Below are 18,581 nucleotides of genomic sequence, written 5' to 3'. Positions count from 1 at the left end.
CAGTAAACAATACCATTTACATTTAATTAGTTTTATTGAACGAAAGGCAATTTTATTTGTAATGAACCACATGTTATGATTAAGGATGTATTTTAATGACCTTTAAGTAATGCGAACAAATGTTGCCCTTGACCTAATAGCAGAGGCTTTCCTACATTATTGAAAACTTCAGAATGATTTTTAAATTATCGTGAAAAGCTTCGAATGACAATCTCATTATTGTGCCATTATTCAGTCATTTGATGTCTAAGGCACTAGATGAAACGCGTTCCTCTGAGTGTTCACGTGCGCGTAGAAATGAGGGTTGTCGCCAGAGTTGTTCCGTGTATCGAAAGGTCGTCTGTCATGCGCGAGCTTCGTTTCTTTAAAAACACTCCGGTAGGGTCATATTCGAGCGACGCAGGGTTCTCAGACCCGCCTTATCCCAGGACTCGCTCGGCTGCTCATTGAACGTGCTTGTGGTTTTCCCTGAGCCCACAGTCGCTACACGATGTGCTTTTTCTTGTGCAAACCAGCGTGACTTAATTAACTCGAAAATAACTTTTTATTAGTTCACGTATACTCTCTAAGCAGCGGTAGCAGACCCGCGGTGGCCAGCTGCTATGCTCACGCTCTATCCAGTGCAGCGTCTCTGTTCTCTGGAAAATTGAAAATTCATCAGTCTGTGTTTTCCAGGCCCTGATGAAGGTGTGTGAATGAGCGTTCCCAAGTCAAACAGACTCTCGAAGAATTTCTCGGGCAGGAATGCGGACGAGGTCTCCTTCTGCCTTGTTGGCGCTCTCTGCTGGCAGGGCCCGCCCTCCCTGTCGTGGGCGGAAGTGGCAGGTGCTGTGTGGTCAGTGGTCTGTGCGCCCTGGAGTCGGACTCCGTGGATGTGTCTTGAACTCAGTTGTTCAAAGGCATTTCCCATGGAGGACCGTTTTGGTTATGTTCTGAGAGTCATTTTTGGAGGTTCGTCAGGAGTCTAATCCCTTCCTGTAACTTGGGAAGGACGTCACTCCATGTGTGAAATCCATCTCCGTTCCTGAGATCTGGAGCAGTTTCTGTTTCCTGAACCCATGCACCACAGATTAGGAGAGAAGTTTTTCCCCCTCACTCGACAGCCCAGAGTTGGGTGGTCTAAGGCTGAGCGGGCAGCTGTGTCATCATTAGGTGACTCTCACCTGTGTCCCCCGTGACTGGTGCCCTCCCGCCATAGCACTTCTTGTTGTCTGGAGAGGATGCTGAGGGCTGCGTTGTTTGGCGGGGGCCGGACGCCCATCGAAGGCCTGGGAGTCCTGTCTTTAGCAGGAGTCGGGAAGGACAGCAGGAATTGTCTCTGCCACACCATCTCTTCCGTTAGTTTTCTGGTGACTTTCTTTGATTTCGTCAGGTACTTCCTCCTGGGTGCTGCTCACGCAGACTTTGCAGTTCGCTCTGCCCGCAGAGCAGAAGGCTCCCTCTGGGGTTGGTAGAGCCACCACGTTCGTGAGTCTAAGCCACTTGAAGACTTGTGTGCTCCCCACTCAGCTACAGTAAAGTAGGAAATAAATGCAATGTAAACAGCAAAATAGTTGTTTTCTAGAAATGAAGGAAGCTGTATTGTTTTTAGACCGTTGCTTGTGTCCTGGGAAGGACTGTTTAAGTGATCGAGCATGACCTACAGCCCGCCGTTCGAGGCTCCCACGGGCAGAGGAGATCAGACAAGGCTGGGTAAATCGGGGTGTCCAGGAGTAGAAGAGAGGAAACACAAATCTCTAATATATTTTAAGAAATCTGAGGGGATGTTACAGTCCAAACAGAAGCTATGAGGAAAGATCCCGTGGAAAGGCGAGCTCGTAGAAGACACAGTTGCCAAAATAACGACACACAACGGGTCTGGAAGACGGACAGACTGTTTGCTTCATCTGTTGGCTTTTTAGCCAGACCTCTCTGCGCTTCTTCCGTAGTTGCCAGAGATCCTAATACGTGTTTAACTGAAAGTGTGTTGTGAAAAGTTAGAATTGTGTCACTTGACATAGAACGTAAGATACCTTGTTGTTGGATGCGGCTGTTCACCGAGCCCGTCCTTTCTGCTGACGGCGCACTGTGCCCTTCTGTCTTCACCTTCGTTTCTGTGAGCTCACAGGCGTCTTACGTGCAGTGTATCTGCGTATGACCTGTCCCGATGTTTTATCTGTATTTTAAGGAAAAACTGGGTGGAAAAACAGCATTTTTGTTTTTCTTTTGCTATGTATTATTTTTGTTCCTCACCATTCCCTTCTAAAGACTGAATTTTTACTGGATAATATTTCCCTTTGGCCTCAAGAGTTTATGTTAACATTTCTTGTAGTGTTTGTCTGCTAATAGTGAATTCTCGTTCTTATTTATCTCAAAATATGTTTATTTCTCCTGTTTTTGTGACGGGTATTTTTGCTGAATATTGAATTCTTGGAAGACCGATATTTCCCCCCCATAGCACTCTAAATATTTTGTTCCACTATCTCCTGCCTCCATTATTTCTAACGAGAAATCAGTGTTATTTTGATCGTTGTTCCCTGTGTGTAATATATATTTTTCTCCGGGTATCTTTGGAATTTCTCTTTGGTTTTTTAGCAGTGGGATTTTGGGCTTGCTTTCTTTCTTTCTTTTAAATTTTATTCATCTATCTAGGGGTTTTCAGGGCTCCTTGCCTCTGTCTGGGCTGTCAGCGTATTTTGCATATTTTTAGTCATTTTTTTTTTCAAATAGTTTTCCTTCCCCATTCTTTCTCCATTCCTTCCAGGAACCCAATTGTAAGCATGTTAGATCTCTGGATACTTGTCAGTGGCGTGCAGCTGTATTCTTTCCTAAATCTTTTTCTCTTTGTGCCTTCAGACTCATTATCTCTTGGTCTTTCTTCAAGGTCACTGACTCTGTTCTGTCATCTCCAATCTGCTGTTAAGTTTAAATAAATAAAATAAATAAGCTAAATAAAAATAAATTTATTTCAAATACTGTATTTTTTAGTTCTATAATTTCCATTTGGTTCTTTTTCCTTAAATATATTTTTATTTTTCTGTGCTGTGGTTTCCCATTGTATATTCTTTAGGATAATTTTTCCTTTAATTCTTTGAGATACTAAAACTGCTTTGAAATTCTCGTCTCTTAATTCTTATATCTGGTCATCTCAGAATTAGTCTTTCCTGATTGAATTCTTTCCTGAATCTGGACCTTGTGTTCTTATGTCTTCGTGTGTCTAGAGGTTGGGATGGTGTCCTCGGCATTTCTAATGCTACATTGTAGACACTCTGGATTGGCGTATGTTCTTCTGAAGAGTACTGTTTTGTGTTTGGTTTTGTTCTACTTGGTAGTTCACTGGGCTGAAGTTGAACTCCGAGCTCTGTCTTCCGTGCAGTTGGGGTCTTCGTTCACTTCCATCAGCTGGGGTGCTGCAAACCCACCCTGCACGCGGGTCGTGTGGCGTCGGGGTGAGAGGGTGCCAGCGTCTGGGCTCCTCTGAGACACTCTCCCGCCTCAGGTCTCCCCACCTCCTCTGCTGCTCTTTAGCTGCTGTGGTTACTCCCGTCTTGGGCCTCTGGGTCTTCATGCCTTCAAGTCTGTGATTTTCTAAAGGTGGTAGCCATGCTAAACCATTCGTTCCGAGGCAAAACCCAAATGAAACAAATAACAAAAGATGAAATCGAGAACTATTAAAATGGTAAACTCTCTGTTTTGGGGGACCTTTAAGACCACCCCCAGTTTTTATGATTCCCTAGGAGGACTCCCCCCACCAGGACTTAGCACATAGTTCTCCTCATGACCATGGTTTATTCCAGCGACGGGACGCGGGACACAGATAGCCCAGTGAAGGCACTGGGCTGATTCTGGAGGAAGCAGGGGGCACGGCTCCGGAGCCCATCCCGGTGGACTCCCACAGGACACACTGCATCCCTCCGGCAGCCGTTACAAGAGCACAAGTGGGGTGGCTCCTGCTGCGGAAGGGCAGGAGAGACCATGGGGCGTTCCTCTGTCAGGTGCACGCGAAGCTGCCGGACTCCGGGAAGGGAGCAGGTGTTCGGTATAAGCCACGCTGCTTGAGTAAATCAGTCAGGCACAGGCGGTCTTTCTTACCTGGGAATGGTGGGAATGCTCCTGCCGTCCCCATCCCTAGACCCCACCCAAGGGCCAGCCTTGCTTGTGAGCAGGCCTTTCTCAAGTCCGTGCTCCGGTTTCTGCACAGCCCACTGCCTTGGCCCAAGTGTCTTTACAGGGGAAGTGCTAGCAGCTGTGTTGTGCTGGGACCTCACTCAGCCGGTGAGGCCAGTCTGCGGGCCTGCCAGGCGTGCCCTGTAGAGCCCCGGCCGCGAGGACAGTATTGCCGCCGCTCCCGCAAAGTGCAGGCGACAGGTCCACGCTGCCAGGTGTGCTCTAGCCCAGAAGCCCTTTCGAGTCTCAGTGCCAGGCGCTGGCAGCGGGAGGGTTTTCTGCTAGACCGGAGAGCCCGCCAGCCGTCGTGAGAAGCAAAGGTGACCTCCTTCCTCTGGTCCTCCCCAGTGTTGTGCCCCCAGGAGTCCTCACGTCGTCGGCCCAGACTTTCAGCTCAAAGGATTTTATCCAAGAAGCACAAAGCATTTAGGATGCCTGGATGTCTCAGTCAGTTGAGTGACTCTTGGTTTCAGCTCAGGTCAAGAGATCGAGGGATTGAGGGACTACAGGGTCATGAGATCGAGCCCCACATTGGGCTTCACGCTTGATGGGGGGGCGGTGGTCTGCTTGGGATTCTCTCTCTGCCTGCCCTCCCCTGCTCGTTCTCTCTCGCTCTTTTTGTCTCTCTCTCCAATAAATCTTCCTTAAAGAAACACAAAACATTTTTTTACAGGAAATTATTTTTTTCTTTAGAGAAAGGTAGTGTGTATGTGGATTGGGGGGGGAGGGGCCGAGGGAGAAGGAAAGAGAGAATGTCATGAGCTGAGTGCAGGGCTTGATCTCGTGACCCCGAGAGCACGACCGGAGCTGAAGTCAAGAGCCAGACACTTAAGAGACTAAGTCAGCCAAGCTCCCGTACAGGAAAACGTTTTTATACAAAGTAATGCCGAAGACCATCATGTTTAGGAATTGGTCAGGATGAGATCTGAATCTTCGGCCCATTTCAGAACAGCTTCATGTGCCCACCTCCGCTTTGTCCCCATCACTTCTCTGGGGAGTGGCCCAGAAGAGATGATTTACTTTCTGGAGCAGCAGCGCCTAGGAACCACACTGCCTCACCATAAGGCACGCACACGGGGCAGGCGAGGGACACGGGTTCAGGAGCGTGGTCCGCTGTCGCAGACCGCAGCCGGTCGGGACCGCCAGCCGCAGGCTAATGGCACCCAGGCACTCCCGAGACAGATGGGGCTGCGGCGGGGTCACCAGGATGGCGCGGGCCCCCTCCCTCTTGCAGCGTTGGACAGGGGTCTCGTGTTGGTACCCAGAGCATTTCAATTTCATAGCGCCCGGCAGAGCGTGGGCCCTTGACTGTGGGTGGCTCGGGTAACTCAGGGGACCCGGCCAGCAACCAGTTGTTTTAATGCTTAATGTCCCTCCAGGGGGTCTGAATTCTTGCACCTGTTGCCGGTCCCGGCTCCGTGTGTGAACCTGTTCCTGCATCAGCTTGGCGCTGATCGTGCCATGATTGCACGGTGGGGATGGGGGGGCCCTGTCTCTCATGACACGCTGGGAAGCCCGCTCTGTTCCGACACCAGCTGGGCCTGCCGTCCACAGCTTTACCCTGCTGTCCAGTGAGCTTGCACCTGACAAGCTCTTGTCTCAGTGGCTAGGTTTCTCCTTCTCCGCTGGTTTTTCTCAGTAGTCACTAGATGGTCGCGGCCAACCCGCATTTGTATGACAGAATATTCCTTATCTTAGAGAAGTCTCCTTCCCTTTCCAGCGGCGCGTCTGCAGTGGTTCTCCGTGTACTTCGGATGCCTGTTGTTACTGCGTAGATTACTGCGGAAGTGCAAGGGGAGTCCTCATCTTCGGTCAGCGAGACTGGAAATGCGGGCAGCGCAGGGGCCGGGGCCCTGCGGCATCAGGCTCTTGGGGGTGGGCTGCCCGTGGCCCTGGCGAGGAGCACGGGCACAGCCGGCTGGAGCTCTTTACCTCCTTGTTGCTGTGGGTCTTGTTTAAATTCCAGGCCTGTAGTAAGGACAGATTTCTTAAACTTTGGTATAGCGCTCTATTTGCCCAGCTTTCTCATAGCCAGTTAAGCCTATATTTTTTCAAAAACGACTGAAGTATCAAGAACTAGAGACCTCTGGTAGTTTACCCTGCAAGGCTCCAGCATGAGTAATCTCCGTTCGTGGATGTGACTCACCTGCTTAGAGCGTCATCCACGTCCACATGGGTCAGTTCGGAAAACACAGGAACATATTTAGACTGTGTCAGATTTAGTCGGTCACTCTCCAGCCGCCTCCCGGTGTGAACTCAGACGGGCTTTCTACCTGTGTGCTTTGGAGTCTCCTAATGTTGGTTACACGCTGGTCACGTTAGGACGTGTGGGATCGCCGCCGCCCGGAAGGAATGGGAAGTCACTCACCCATGGGCTGCCTGGTGGGCAGCGTAGTCAGAATCCCGTGTGGGTGTTGGTGTCGTTAAAGGCCACACAGATGAGGAACTTTTGAGTATTATAAATTCTTTGTGATCTCCTGGTAAAAATAATCATGCCCCATTAAATAATTAAAATTTGTTATCAACACATTTTCACTTATTATAACATTATTTTGATAAAATTACATAGAGTTTTAAAGAAGATATGGTCCTATATATACAATGGAATATTATGCCTCCGTCAGAAAGGATGAACACCCAACTTTTGTGTCAGCATGGACGGGACTGGAGGAGATGATGCTGAGTGAAATAAGTCCAGCAGAGAGAGTCAAGTATCACGTGGTCTCACTTACTTGTGGAGCATAAGGAATAACACGGAGGACATGGGGAGATGGAGAGGAGAAGGGAGTTGGGGGAAATCGGAGGAGACGATCCATGAGAGACTGCGGACTCTGAGAAACTGAGGGTTTGGGAGGGGAGAGGGGTTGGGGGGATGCGTGAGCCTGGTGGTGGGTATTAAGGAGGACACGTGTTGCCTGGAGCACCGCGTGTGGTACATAAACAATGAATTCTAGAACACTGAAAAAGTAAAATTACAATGTTAAAAATACTTAAAATTTCTAAATCAGCAGGTGTACTTTTATAAATTTTCTTAAAATAAGGTGTTTAAATGTCATCTCTGGGGACTTACTGTTGAAGCGTTTATCTGTTGCCTGTGAATGGGGTGACCTAAACCTCTTTTTTTCTACTTTAAAGCTAGTTCTGAGAAAGTTGCTCTGAAGTGTGTGGTTAAAGTTTACCTTCCCATACGATTTCATAAACTGGATCGCGGGGATGTGGTTCAGGCTCATGGGAGAAATGCAGTATGTTCCTGGCTTTAAGGAAGTAGCTTGTTTATAGCATATACAGTCGCCTTTAGAAGAAAAAACACGCAAATAAATTGAGGAATTTGCTGAATTGTTTTATAGAACTTAAGTAGAATTGTGAGGATTACTTAAATTCCACTGAATTCTTGGGTATCCGTGGAACTTCCAAATACTCCTGTCATACACGATATGACAAAAGTCCATGAGGTGTACCCCCACCTTTAAGCTTGGACTCTGGGGCAGCCCCAGGCAGTGTGTCATTTTGGAGTGTCCCCCAAGAGCTCGACACACACCTGTCATTCCGCAGCAGACTGTTGGAACCAGGAGAAATTGCCACACTTCTGTTGAGCTTCAACATGATTTTCCTTAGTTATCTTCCATCCTAACCTAGTGCTGGCGCAGAAGATACAGGGTCACCAACCATCACTTTTGGTAAATAACATACGAAAGATATTCGCTGGTGACTGAAAAATTCCCAAGTAGTTTTGTCTAATTACCATGTAATTCACTCTGATGTTCTCTGTTGCAGGACCTTTTTTCAATCCGTGCTTATGTTTATGCTCAGAAGCCACAACTGGATATTCATAGTTTTGAAGGCACATTTACCAGGGTAAGTTAAATCTTTTGTTAAATACTAATATATTCATTGTGTGCATAAGTTAAAAACAGTAAGCCTTAAATTTGAATAAATGAGAACAGAAGCTTTGAACTGAAAAGGGAAAGCCTAGAGAATGTTTCCCACCCTCAGTCTCTGTGGGGCACACTCGGTGCCGTGTTTTCGTTCAGTGGACTTAACTCCGGAAACGGTCCTTCTCCCTGAAAGTCTTAGGAGTCAGTAAGGGGAAGTACCCTCGCTAGTCCGGTGTGAGTCGGGATGGTAGTGAGTACACTGTCACGGCCGTGTCGTCTCCTGATCTGGGCTGACCGGGTGGCTGTGCGTCTGCTCACGTACACGTGTGTGCTTTGTGCCATTCTTGGCACCGTTGTCGTGTTTCGCTACAGCTTGACATCCCTTTTCCCCGATGACTCCCCGGTCAGTAACTTGACTGTAACAGCGTATACTGATTTTATAAATGCTTTATGATACTTAAAGGGTTTTAGTATGCGACTGTCGTTGCCTTTTAGTTCCTGCAGATTTCTGTCGGGCTGTCTGCTGCATTTCCCTCTCGCTCACGGACCGGGATGAGCGAGCAGTTGTCATCGTTTGAGAAAGCGCCTGCTGGTGCCGGATCGTGAGCACATGGTGGGGCAGTGGAATGAGGTGCCTGTAGAGGAGGTGGTCGTCAGTCACGGCTTTGTGACTTTATTGTTACGGGTGCTTCAGTTACAGTACGTTCAAGGTGCTCATGGAATCGGTTTCCATGAGGGAGACGAGGCAGTGTATAGTGAGTTCTGGAGAAAACCCAAGGTCTGTGTGTTTGTGTAAAAATATTTATGAAAAAGATCATCTTCTAATTAAAGACAATTTAGTATATTTGAGAAAAAGCCTTACCAAAGGGCTTCCTTAGTAAGAATAGTTAGGAGTTATTAACTTAGGGGGCGCCTGGGTGGCTCCATCAGTGAAGCGTCCGCCTTCCGCTCAGGTCATGATCCCGGCGTCCTGGGATCGAGCCCCGCATCGGGCTCCCTGCTCAGCAGGGAGCCTGCTTCTCCCTCTCTCTCTGCCCGCTCTGCCTGCTTGTGCCCTCTCTGTTTCTCTGTCAAATAAATGGATAAAGTCTTAAAAAAAAAAAAGTTACTAACTTAGCCACTATTAATGTTTTAGAATAGTACTTTCCTTCTTCCGTTCTGTTTCCAGATTTCTCTTGCTTATCACCTGCTGAGAGGTGGGAACGTCTGCGTGTGTGTGTGGCGTCCCACTGAGTCGGTGCGAGGGAGCAGGAGTGCAGCTCAACACAGCGAGGCTGCAAAGCCCAGTTCACACAGCGCGTGACCGAGCACGGGACAGTGCGAGACGTGTGTGCGTGGCCGAGCGCGTGCGGCTGTGTGTGAGTGAGCGTGCAGGTGCGGGGGAAGGGCAGCCCGGCTCCGTCCTGGAGGTCTTGTCGGAAGAAGAAGCCATTTCAGGGTTTCCAGCTTAGAAGAGCGACTAATATTGGTTTATGTACAAGAGTCGTCTAGACCTCTGGTCTGCTTGGGGTGAAGGCAGTCGCCTGCATTTGCTCGCATCCTCACTGCCTCCCCAAACCGCGCGGGCCAGGTGCGGGGGTAGCTCGGCCACCCAGAGCTCGTGCACGCAGCACACGTGGGAGAGAGGGAAGTCGGCGCGCTCTGGTGTCCGTAAGGGAGGCCGAGCAGCGCCGCGGCACAGTCGGCTCCAGAGCCACGAGGGGTCCGGGAGTTGTCTCAGGGTTTGGACCCGGTCGAGGCTCTGGAGTTCACGGCAGTTACGTTTGCCTCGTGTGAATTACTGCACGTTCTCAATGGGTGCAGGCCCCCCGCCCGGCCTCGCGCGGCCTCTGTTTGCTGTTCCTAACAGGATTTTATTTCACTCCTTTTAATACGCTCATAGTGAGCTCTGCATTGCTTTCAGAGAAAAAGCTTTATTTTCGTGTACGTCTTTCAAACCAGAAGGAAAGGAAAAACCATGCTAAGTAACGGGTCTGTGACTGGAAATGTGATTCATCAGTTCAGCTACGGGATGTCAGGTGGGCATCCGAAGGAGTGACGCTGGACGCCTGGGGCTCCGTGGGTGAAGCCGCTGCCTTCGGCTCAGCTCACGATCTCAGGGTCCTGGGATCGAGTCGCCCATCGGGCTCTCTGCTCGGCGGGGACTCTGCTCCCTCCTCTCTCTGCCGCCTCTCTGCCTACTTGTGATGTCCGTCTGTCAAGTAAATAAAATCTTTAATAAAATAAAAAAAAATAAAGAAGTGACACCTGCGTATATTCCTCTTCTAGAGTATGAGCTGCGAGAGAGAGAATACACGTTGTATATCAGCCCAAGTAATTAAATAAGAATCAGAGTAGATTAATTCAGGCGTCCTGTGCCGGTACGCGTGTTATGTACTTTGTTGCCTGGGCAGAGTCTAATTACGCACATTGTGGATAACGTCTGCTTCTGCCTACCTCGTAATGTCACGGTCACCTCCGCTGCTCACTTACGATGTTCTGAGTAAGACAAATGACTCATATTATTACTAGTATTATTGATAGAATTGATTTGCTTATTATTCAGGACCCAGTAATTCTCCCTGAAGTTTAGAGTTTAAAACTAGCCAGTTTTGAAATATTAGCCGTGTTCCTAGGCCTTTAACATCGCCTTCCCATTTAATGTTCTTCATTGCGTGTTTTGCTGTCATTTCTTCTGCAAACCATAGCTCATTCGTCAGTGTTCAGGTCTTCTCCGATCCAAATACCCCCTTTCTAAAAAGCGTAGCTCTCTTCTTTGTTAGGAGGGGTGTACTGTTGAGAAAATAGCTTCAAATGCTTTTGCTTTCTCCCTCCCCGAAGCAGATCTCATCTGCAGACTGTGTAACATTAAGGAGAAGGAAACCCAGAGACAGAGTTACTTAGAGATCATTTCTTTGCCATCTTCCCAATCTTTATTCTGTACTGTATGAGATTGGTAAAGAGCTATCTTTTACAATAATTTTCTTTTTTTTTTTTTATTTTTTTTATTTTTTTTTTTTTAAAGATTTTATTTATTTATTTGACAGAGAGAGATTACAAGTAGACAGAGAGGCAGGCAGAGAGAGAGAGAGAGAGAGAGAGAGAGGGAAGCAGGCTCCCTGCTGAGCAGAGAGCCCGATGCGGGACTCGATCCCAGGACCCTGAGATCATGACCTGAGCCGAAGGCAGCGGCTTAACCCACTGAGCCACCCAGGCGCCCAATAATTTTCTTGATATTAGAAAAAGTGTAATGTTTAAAGTCCATCATTGTTATTACAGAATTGAAAAGAAACTGCATACTGTGTTCCTTCAATACATAATTGTGCTAGAAATAGACAAAATGGGTTGACAGGATTAAATAGTGGTAGAAAAGTAATGGGAGAACCAACTTGTTTTGAAACGAAATTGTATTGAACCTTTTATTTGCAGTCTAGAAAGCCTTATAATATGTGTGTATTTACGTATTTTAAAAGATTTTATTTATTTATTTTAGAGAATGAGAGAGAGAGAGAGTGCCCAGGTGGGGTGGTGGGGGCAAAGCAGAAGGAGACGGAAAGAATCTCAAGGAGACTACCCACTGAATGCAGAGCGAGACGTGGGGCTCACTTTCATGGCCCTGAGATCACGACCTGAGCCGAAATGAAGAGTCAGATGCCTAATGGACTGTGCCACCCGCTGCCCCGCGTATATTTTTTAACGCTGCATTTTTTTGGAGTTTGACACGGTGGGGAAATGTTATACTAAAGGATATGCATTAGTCATGTTGAAATGTCTGTATGTAGGGACCCCGCAGAAGAGTTTCAGACTCATAACCTCATACTCATTTGCACTTTTGTGGTCACTTGATGGGCAGCTGTGAGTAGGCTGGCCTAGAGGGGTGCTCTAGAGGCTTCAAGTGCGGCCGGCCGCTGGCTTCCTGCGGAGCGCAAAGAGAAGGGGCGTCCATGTGTTTCTACTCTGGTTTACTCAGTACTCAGCCCTTAGAGGCGCCTGCTCTGCGCTCGGTGCTCTGAAGGTCTGGGTCAGCACCATAGTCACATAGCGCAGTCCGGCAGGGAGAGGAGCATGGACGTTGCCACGATACATGAAAACAAGTCAGAGTTCATGTTAGAGAATCTTAGTATTTGTTTCGTACTTTATTTTTTTTTAATTTTTATTTTTTTTAAAGATTTTATTTATTTATTTGACAGAGCGATCACAAGTAGGCAGAGAGGCAGGCAGAGAGAGAGGGAAGCAGACTCCCCGCCCAGCAGAGAGCCCGATGCAGGGCTCGATCCCAGGACCCTGAGATCATGACCTGAGCCGAAGGCAGAGGCTTAACCCACTGAGCCATCCAGGAGCCTCCTGTTTTGTACTTTAAATGATAAGCGTGTGAGTCAGCAACTGGCAGGTTTTTATCCAAATTATGCACTCCGTTTGCTGGGTTGTGGCTGTAACTCCTAGATTCACAGACACCTGGGAGATAAGCCATGTGGACTGTGTCTGTGTCTGGGAAGTAGGAGTGAGTCTGCACAGCTTGTCCTCTGTCCAGCGGTGAAGGTCAGAGTTGGATTCTAAGACCGTCGCTCCGTGGATCAGAAGTTAGACTTTTCCGTTCAGGTATAAACAAGTACAAAACATGATGCATAGAGGCCACATAGTTCTCTCTTGACGGTTGATGCTTTGTTCTAGAAAATCATAAAAGTCGAAGGGAAAACTCCGTTTTCTTGCATTGTTTATTCCTCAGGCAATTGTTACCTCTTTGCTTTTCTTTATAAAGAGAGAGACCAAATGACAGCTCCCTGGCCCGGCATTTTCCCGTGGACGCATCAGGGAGCGGTTCTGGAGCACCCGGGGTGTGGTGCTGGAACGACCTTCCGCGCGGTGAAGGCTGACGATGGCGTGTTAGCCGCTGTGTGGGCCCTTGATCTGACGCTGGGCTGTGACCACCGCTGGAGTGAAGCTGTGTAAAATAACGTGGCTCGTGATGGTCTTACCTTCTGATAGAAGCCCTGATGTTACTGTTTGCACTCTTCCCTTCACATTGTTTCCCGTAAAGACATTTTTATGGGATGGTGTGAGCCTTTTTTTAAATTAACTAAATAAATATTTTCCTTAGTATTTTGTATATCGATGCCGTTGTGTAATTACCAGGAGGTGCTTCCAGCTCCTTGCGGCACGGTGTGTAACGTACTTTACTTGACAAGCTGTGATGGAAGCTGTCAGCCGGGAGGGCCTGTGAGGTGAACAAGAAAGCGAGCGTGTCTGGCAGCAGAGCTTCGGCTGTGCGCGTGGGCGCCATCCGTCCACGGACCCCTGTCGTCGAGGGCCGTCTGTGGAGCTCCTGGACTATGAGACCCAGCTGAAGAGTCCCACGCGGAAGACCTCCTTTTCTTTTCCGTTCTCTGAAACCATTGCACTTCTGCCCGCCCGTGTGTGCGCTGGTGGCGCGCTGCGTGTCACCGTGTGTGTCCCTCTTGGGCTCCGGCACTAGGCCAGGGGCGACTGCAGTGAGAGGCGGTCTCAGCCCTCCTCGTGGCGCCAGTTTCTAAGGCGGGCTGTGGGCTCTGCTCGGTGTCGAGTACATGTTGGAAAGAGTACGGTGAGCCCTCCTCTTCCCACGGGATCTACCTGAGGCAAGTTACCCTAAGTACGTCTCTCTCTTCTTAAAATGAGTTGACTTCTAAGAAACAGCACCCACCTGAGTTTTGAACACTGAATGGCGTCGCGATCTCCAGATGGACGAAGCCCGTCTCATCCGTTGAGTGACAGCTTCCTTTCCAGGGCGCTCTGACGGCCTCGTGCGCAGCTGGGTGTGGCCCGAGCAGGTACCTGCTGGCCGTCCAGTGCTTGGAATCACGAGGCTGAGCAGCGGCTGCTCCTGCTGTCTCCTGTCCACGAGGCAGCTGTGTGCCAAGCCCTTTCTTTGAATTCCGTGTAAATTACAGCGTTTCACGTGACCAGTATTTGCGATACTAGTGGAAATATTTTGGAAACTCGTCAGGATTGGTTTAGATGTTGTGCCTCACAGATAAATCAGAGAACCAAGTATCTAGCAAGTGTTTTCCAAGTAATTAGCAAAAATGGCCAGAATTTATATCGTTTCAAAATGGTTTGATGAAGGCGCCTGGGTGGCTCAGTTGGTTAAGCGACTGCCTTTGGCTCAGGTCATGGTCCCGGAGGCCTGGGAATGAATGAGTCCCGCATCAGGTTCCCAGCTCCACGGGGAGTCTGCTTTTCCCTCTGACCTTCTCCTTGCTCATGCTCTCTCTCGCTGTACTCTCAAATAAATAAACGAAATCTTTAAAAAAAATTTTGGATTTCTCTCTTCCTTCCCAAGATAGTTTTATTTCTCTTTGATCTTAAAATACAACTTTCCGTGGAGCGGTCATCGTAGGAGAGAGACGCATGCCACTCAGGACAGCAGAGTGTTTGGTGCGTGACAGACATGCGGCCAGTAAGCCACCACACCTGAAATCTGTCCTGCTCCAGGGGCCGGGCTCTGGGCTCGTGGAGTTCTTATTCTAGAAACACTCCATAACCAAAATGTCAAGAATGCTGTATAGACCATGACTTCACATCCAGGCAGAAAGTTCCCAGATTTGATGTATTTTAATGTTTAAACGTACACATTAAGCTGTAAAGAGGAAGCCAGAGTGTGTGCTTACTGCTGTCGTGATAGTAATGTGTGGCCGTGCCTGAGATCTGTACACAGTAGTTCGTAACCTACAGCTTCTCTGTGAGCTTTTTTTTGATGAAAAATATCTAGTGTAATAATAATTTTAAAGAAAAATTAAATACAAATGTTGCCTTTGTAGAGATAGATGTGTATTAATTTTAAAATGTTCACAGATACACTCTTTTCTCCTGTGAATATATGTGCATTTGAAATGCAAAACCTTTGTCCTTAGCAAAAGGTGAGGAGAGGATATTCTGTGATAGCCACTAGATAGAGGTTGATGGGTTAACTTATAATTTAACTATGATACTATTTCATACTTTTCTGGGAGTGCTGTGGTGTTATTAAGTTACATATTGAAAGACATAATTTTAGTTTGCTACCTGAAAAAATTAGAACATAGAGTGGTTTAATGTACATTTAAAATTATTTTATTTATATCAAAGTTAAAGATCTTAAAAATGAACTGATTAAAGGCATTCTTTCCACTTAAAATTTCATTTTTTAAAGTATTTCCATATGCTTTATAATTTTTTCCTTCTGTTATGGTAAAACGCATGTAACATTAAATTTGCCGTCTTAAACATTTTTAAACGTATAGTGCAGTGGCAGTAAATACATTACATTACGTTGTGCGGGAATCCCCCCATCCACCTCCATACTGTTTTCATCTCATAAAACTGAAACTTGGTCTCCCTTACCTGCTCCTTGAAGCCCTTGGCAAGCACCATTCTCCTTCCCATCTCTGCGATCGTTTGGGCTGAGTACCTCACGTAACTAGAATCACACGGTGTTTGTCTGATGGGGACCGGCTCGTTTTCCTCCGCACCGTGTCCTCGGGGGCCGTCGTGCCGCCGCACCTGTCGTGGTCACTAAGACTCCATTAGATGCGTAGGCCACCGCTGCCCTCCAGTCATCCGTCCGTGGATGCTGGGTCACCTCCTTGCGGTAGCTGTCGGGAATCATTGTGCTACGAGCACGGATGTGCAGATATCTGTTCGAGACCCCTTTCCGTTTTGGGGGTCTGTACCCAGAAGTGGAATTTATGGATCAAATTGTAATTCCGTTTTCAGTGTCTTGAGGACCCGCCCTACCGTTTTCCACAGCGGCTGCACCATTTTACGTTCCCACCAGCAACGCGCAAGGGCCCTGTTTCTCCGCACGCCCCGTGTCCCGTGTTCCTGACCGTTGCCACCGTCCTGTGCGCGGTGGGACCTTGCAGCTCCCCGATGACGCGTGATACTGAGTATCTTTTCATGTCTTTTTTGGCCATTTGTGTGTCTTTGGAGAAATGTCTGTTCAAGTCTTTTTCCCATTTTTAAACATGTTTTGTGGTGGTGGTGACTTTGAGGAGTTCTCTTCATGTTCTGAATGTTAATCCCTCGTCAGATCTATGATTTGCAGACATTTTCTCCCATTCTCTGGGTTGTCTTTTTACTCTGGATAGTGTCTTTTGATGCACACAATTTAAAAATGTCATGAAGTTCAATTTGTTCTTTCTCTTGCTACTCTGCCTTTGGAATCGTATCCAACATGTCCAAGAAATCACTGCCAGATCTGATGTCATGAAGCTTTTGTCCTATGTTTTCTTCTAAGGGTTTTGTTGTTTTAAGTCTAACATTTAGGTCTTTGATTCATTTTGAATTATTTATTTTATTTACTGATTTTGAGAGAAAGAGAGAGTGAGCATGAGGAGGGGGATGTTCAAAGGGAGAAGCAGACTCCCTGCTGGGCAGGGAGCCAGATGCGGGACTCCATCCCGGGACTCCAGGATCATAACCCGAGCCGAAGGCAGTCGCTTAACCGACTGAGCCCCCCAGGTGCCCCTTGAGTTATTTTTATGTGTGCTATTAGGGAAGGGTAACGTCATCGTTTCGCATGTGGATATCCAGTTTTCCTAGCATCATTCGTTTTTGAAAGACTCTTCTCCCTACTGTAAGGTCTTGGCACCTCATCAAAAATTATTTCACCATAAAAATGCACGTGTTTGTTTCTGGGCTCTTTGTTTTAGTCTGCCAGTCTGTTACCTTTGTCTTTATCCCAGGACCACACCGTTCTGATTCCTGTAGATTTATAGTAAGTTTTAACATGAAGAAGTACGATTCTTCCAGTTTTGTCCTTCTCATTCCTCCAGGGTTGTTTTGGTTATTTGGATTCCTTGGGGATTCCATATGAATTTTAGGAGGGTTTTTCTATTTCTTTAGAAGATGTCATTGGGATTTTGATCAAAGATTGCATTGAATCTGTAGATCACTCTGGGTAGTCTTCACATTTTAACAACATTAAGTCTTCCAATCCATGAACATGGGATGTGTTTCCATTTATTTATATCTTCTTTACTTTCGGCAGTTTTGCATTTTTTATTGTACGAGTCTTAAGTTAATTCTTAAATATTTTATTATTTTTGAAGCTACGTGGAATTGTTCTTATAATTTCCTCTTCAGATTGTCATTGGTAGTGTACAGAAATGCGACTGATTTTTTTTTTTTTAAGATTTATCTGTTTATTTTAGTGGGGGGTGCACAGGGAGAGGGAGAGTCTCAAGCAGAGTCCACACTGAGCCCGGGGCCGGACACTGGGCTCGTTCCCACCACCCTGAGGTCATGACCTGAGCTGAAACCAAGAGCTGGACACTCCGCTGTTGACTCTAAACTACGCTGCTTGGGCGCCGCTGAAACACAGCTGGTTTTTGTGCGTTGACTGTGTTTCCTGTCACTTTGCTTCATTCATTCGTTAGGTCAAGCAGTTGTACTGTGTGTGGGAGATCTGTGGAATCTTTAGTGTTTCCTACATACAAAATGATAACCTGCAAACAAGTAATTTTACTGATTCCTTCCCAATAACATGGCTTTTATTTCTTTTTCTTGCATAGTTGCTCTAGCTGGAACTTCCAGTACCGTGTCCTGACCCAAAATGAAATGCTTTCAGTCTTTCACCATCTGGTATGCTGTTCCCTGTGGCTTTTCGTGTTTGACTTTTATTATACTGATGTGGTTCCCTTTTTCTCCTAGTTCGTTGAATGCTTCATTTATTGATTTTTAATCACAAAAGCATATTAAATATTTGCTTTTTCTGCATCAGTTGAGATGGTCATGTGGGTTTTTTTTCTTCATCCTGTTAATGTAATGACATTGATGGCTTAGATGTTGAACTAACCTTGCATTCTGCTTGGTCATAGTGTGTAATCCTTTTAATATTTTGCTAAATTGGGTTTGCTAGTATATAAGAGTTTTGCACCAGTGATCAGAAAGGATGTTTATCTTTCTTTCTCTTGTCATGTCTTTGTCTGGCTTTGGTATCAGGGTTGTGCTGGGTTTACAGAGTGAGTTAGGAGATGTCCCTTCTCTTTTTAATTTTTTGGAATAGTTTTAGAATGACTGATGTTAGTCTTTCTTTACATTTTTGGTAGATTTTACCAGTGAAGTCATTGGATCCAGGGCTTTTCTCTTGTCACATTTTTTATATTGATTTCAGTCTCTTAACTAGATATAGATCTATTCAGATTTTCTGTTTCTTCATGAATAGTCTTAGTAGGTTTTGTGTTTCTAGAAATTCATCCATTCATCCAATTTTTTGCGCATGGGTACTAATGTATTCTCTTTTAATCCTTTTTATTTCTGTTAACTGTAATAATTTTCCCACTTCGGTTTCTGAATTTAGTAATTTGAGTCTTTTTTTTTTTCCTTAGTCCAACCAGCTTAAGGTTTGCCAATTTTATTGATGTTTTCGAAGAATGAACTTTTGATTTTGTTCACTTTTAAAATTGTTTTTCTGTTTCTTTATTTCATTTGTCTTTGCTCTGGTCTTTATTTTTTCCTTCCTTCAGCTAGCTTTAGCTTTGGTTTATTCTCCTTGTTCTAGTTCCATAGTTGTAAAGTTACGTCATCGATTTCCTCTTTTTTTTTTTTTTTTTAAAGATTTTA

At 46.4% G+C, this 18,581-nt stretch overlaps 1 protein-coding gene across 4 annotated transcripts in view; it reads left to right on the top strand.

The window, feature by feature from the left end:
* LOC111154218 (ATPase phospholipid transporting 9B (putative)) overlaps positions 1–18,581 on the top strand; it is a 227,591-nt gene that overhangs the window by 85,586 nt on the left and 123,424 nt on the right. For all 4 annotated transcript variants that reach the window (XM_022513694.1, XM_022513693.1, XM_022513696.1 and 1 more), the window contains one exon: positions 7,921–8,001. In XM_022513694.1, coding sequence (XP_022369402.1) covers positions 7,921–8,001 — 81 coding nt within the window. The remainder of the gene's footprint in view (positions 1–7,920; positions 8,002–18,581) is intronic.

This window comes from Enhydra lutris, unplaced genomic scaffold, assembly GCF_002288905.1.
Source record: "Enhydra lutris kenyoni isolate GAN:26980312 unplaced genomic scaffold, ASM228890v2 scaffoldscaffold36, whole genome shotgun sequence".
NCBI lineage: Eukaryota > Metazoa > Chordata > Mammalia > Carnivora > Mustelidae > Enhydra > Enhydra lutris.
The sequence above is the reverse complement of the archived record's forward strand: the minus strand, read 5'-3'. Positions and strand labels throughout refer to the sequence as shown.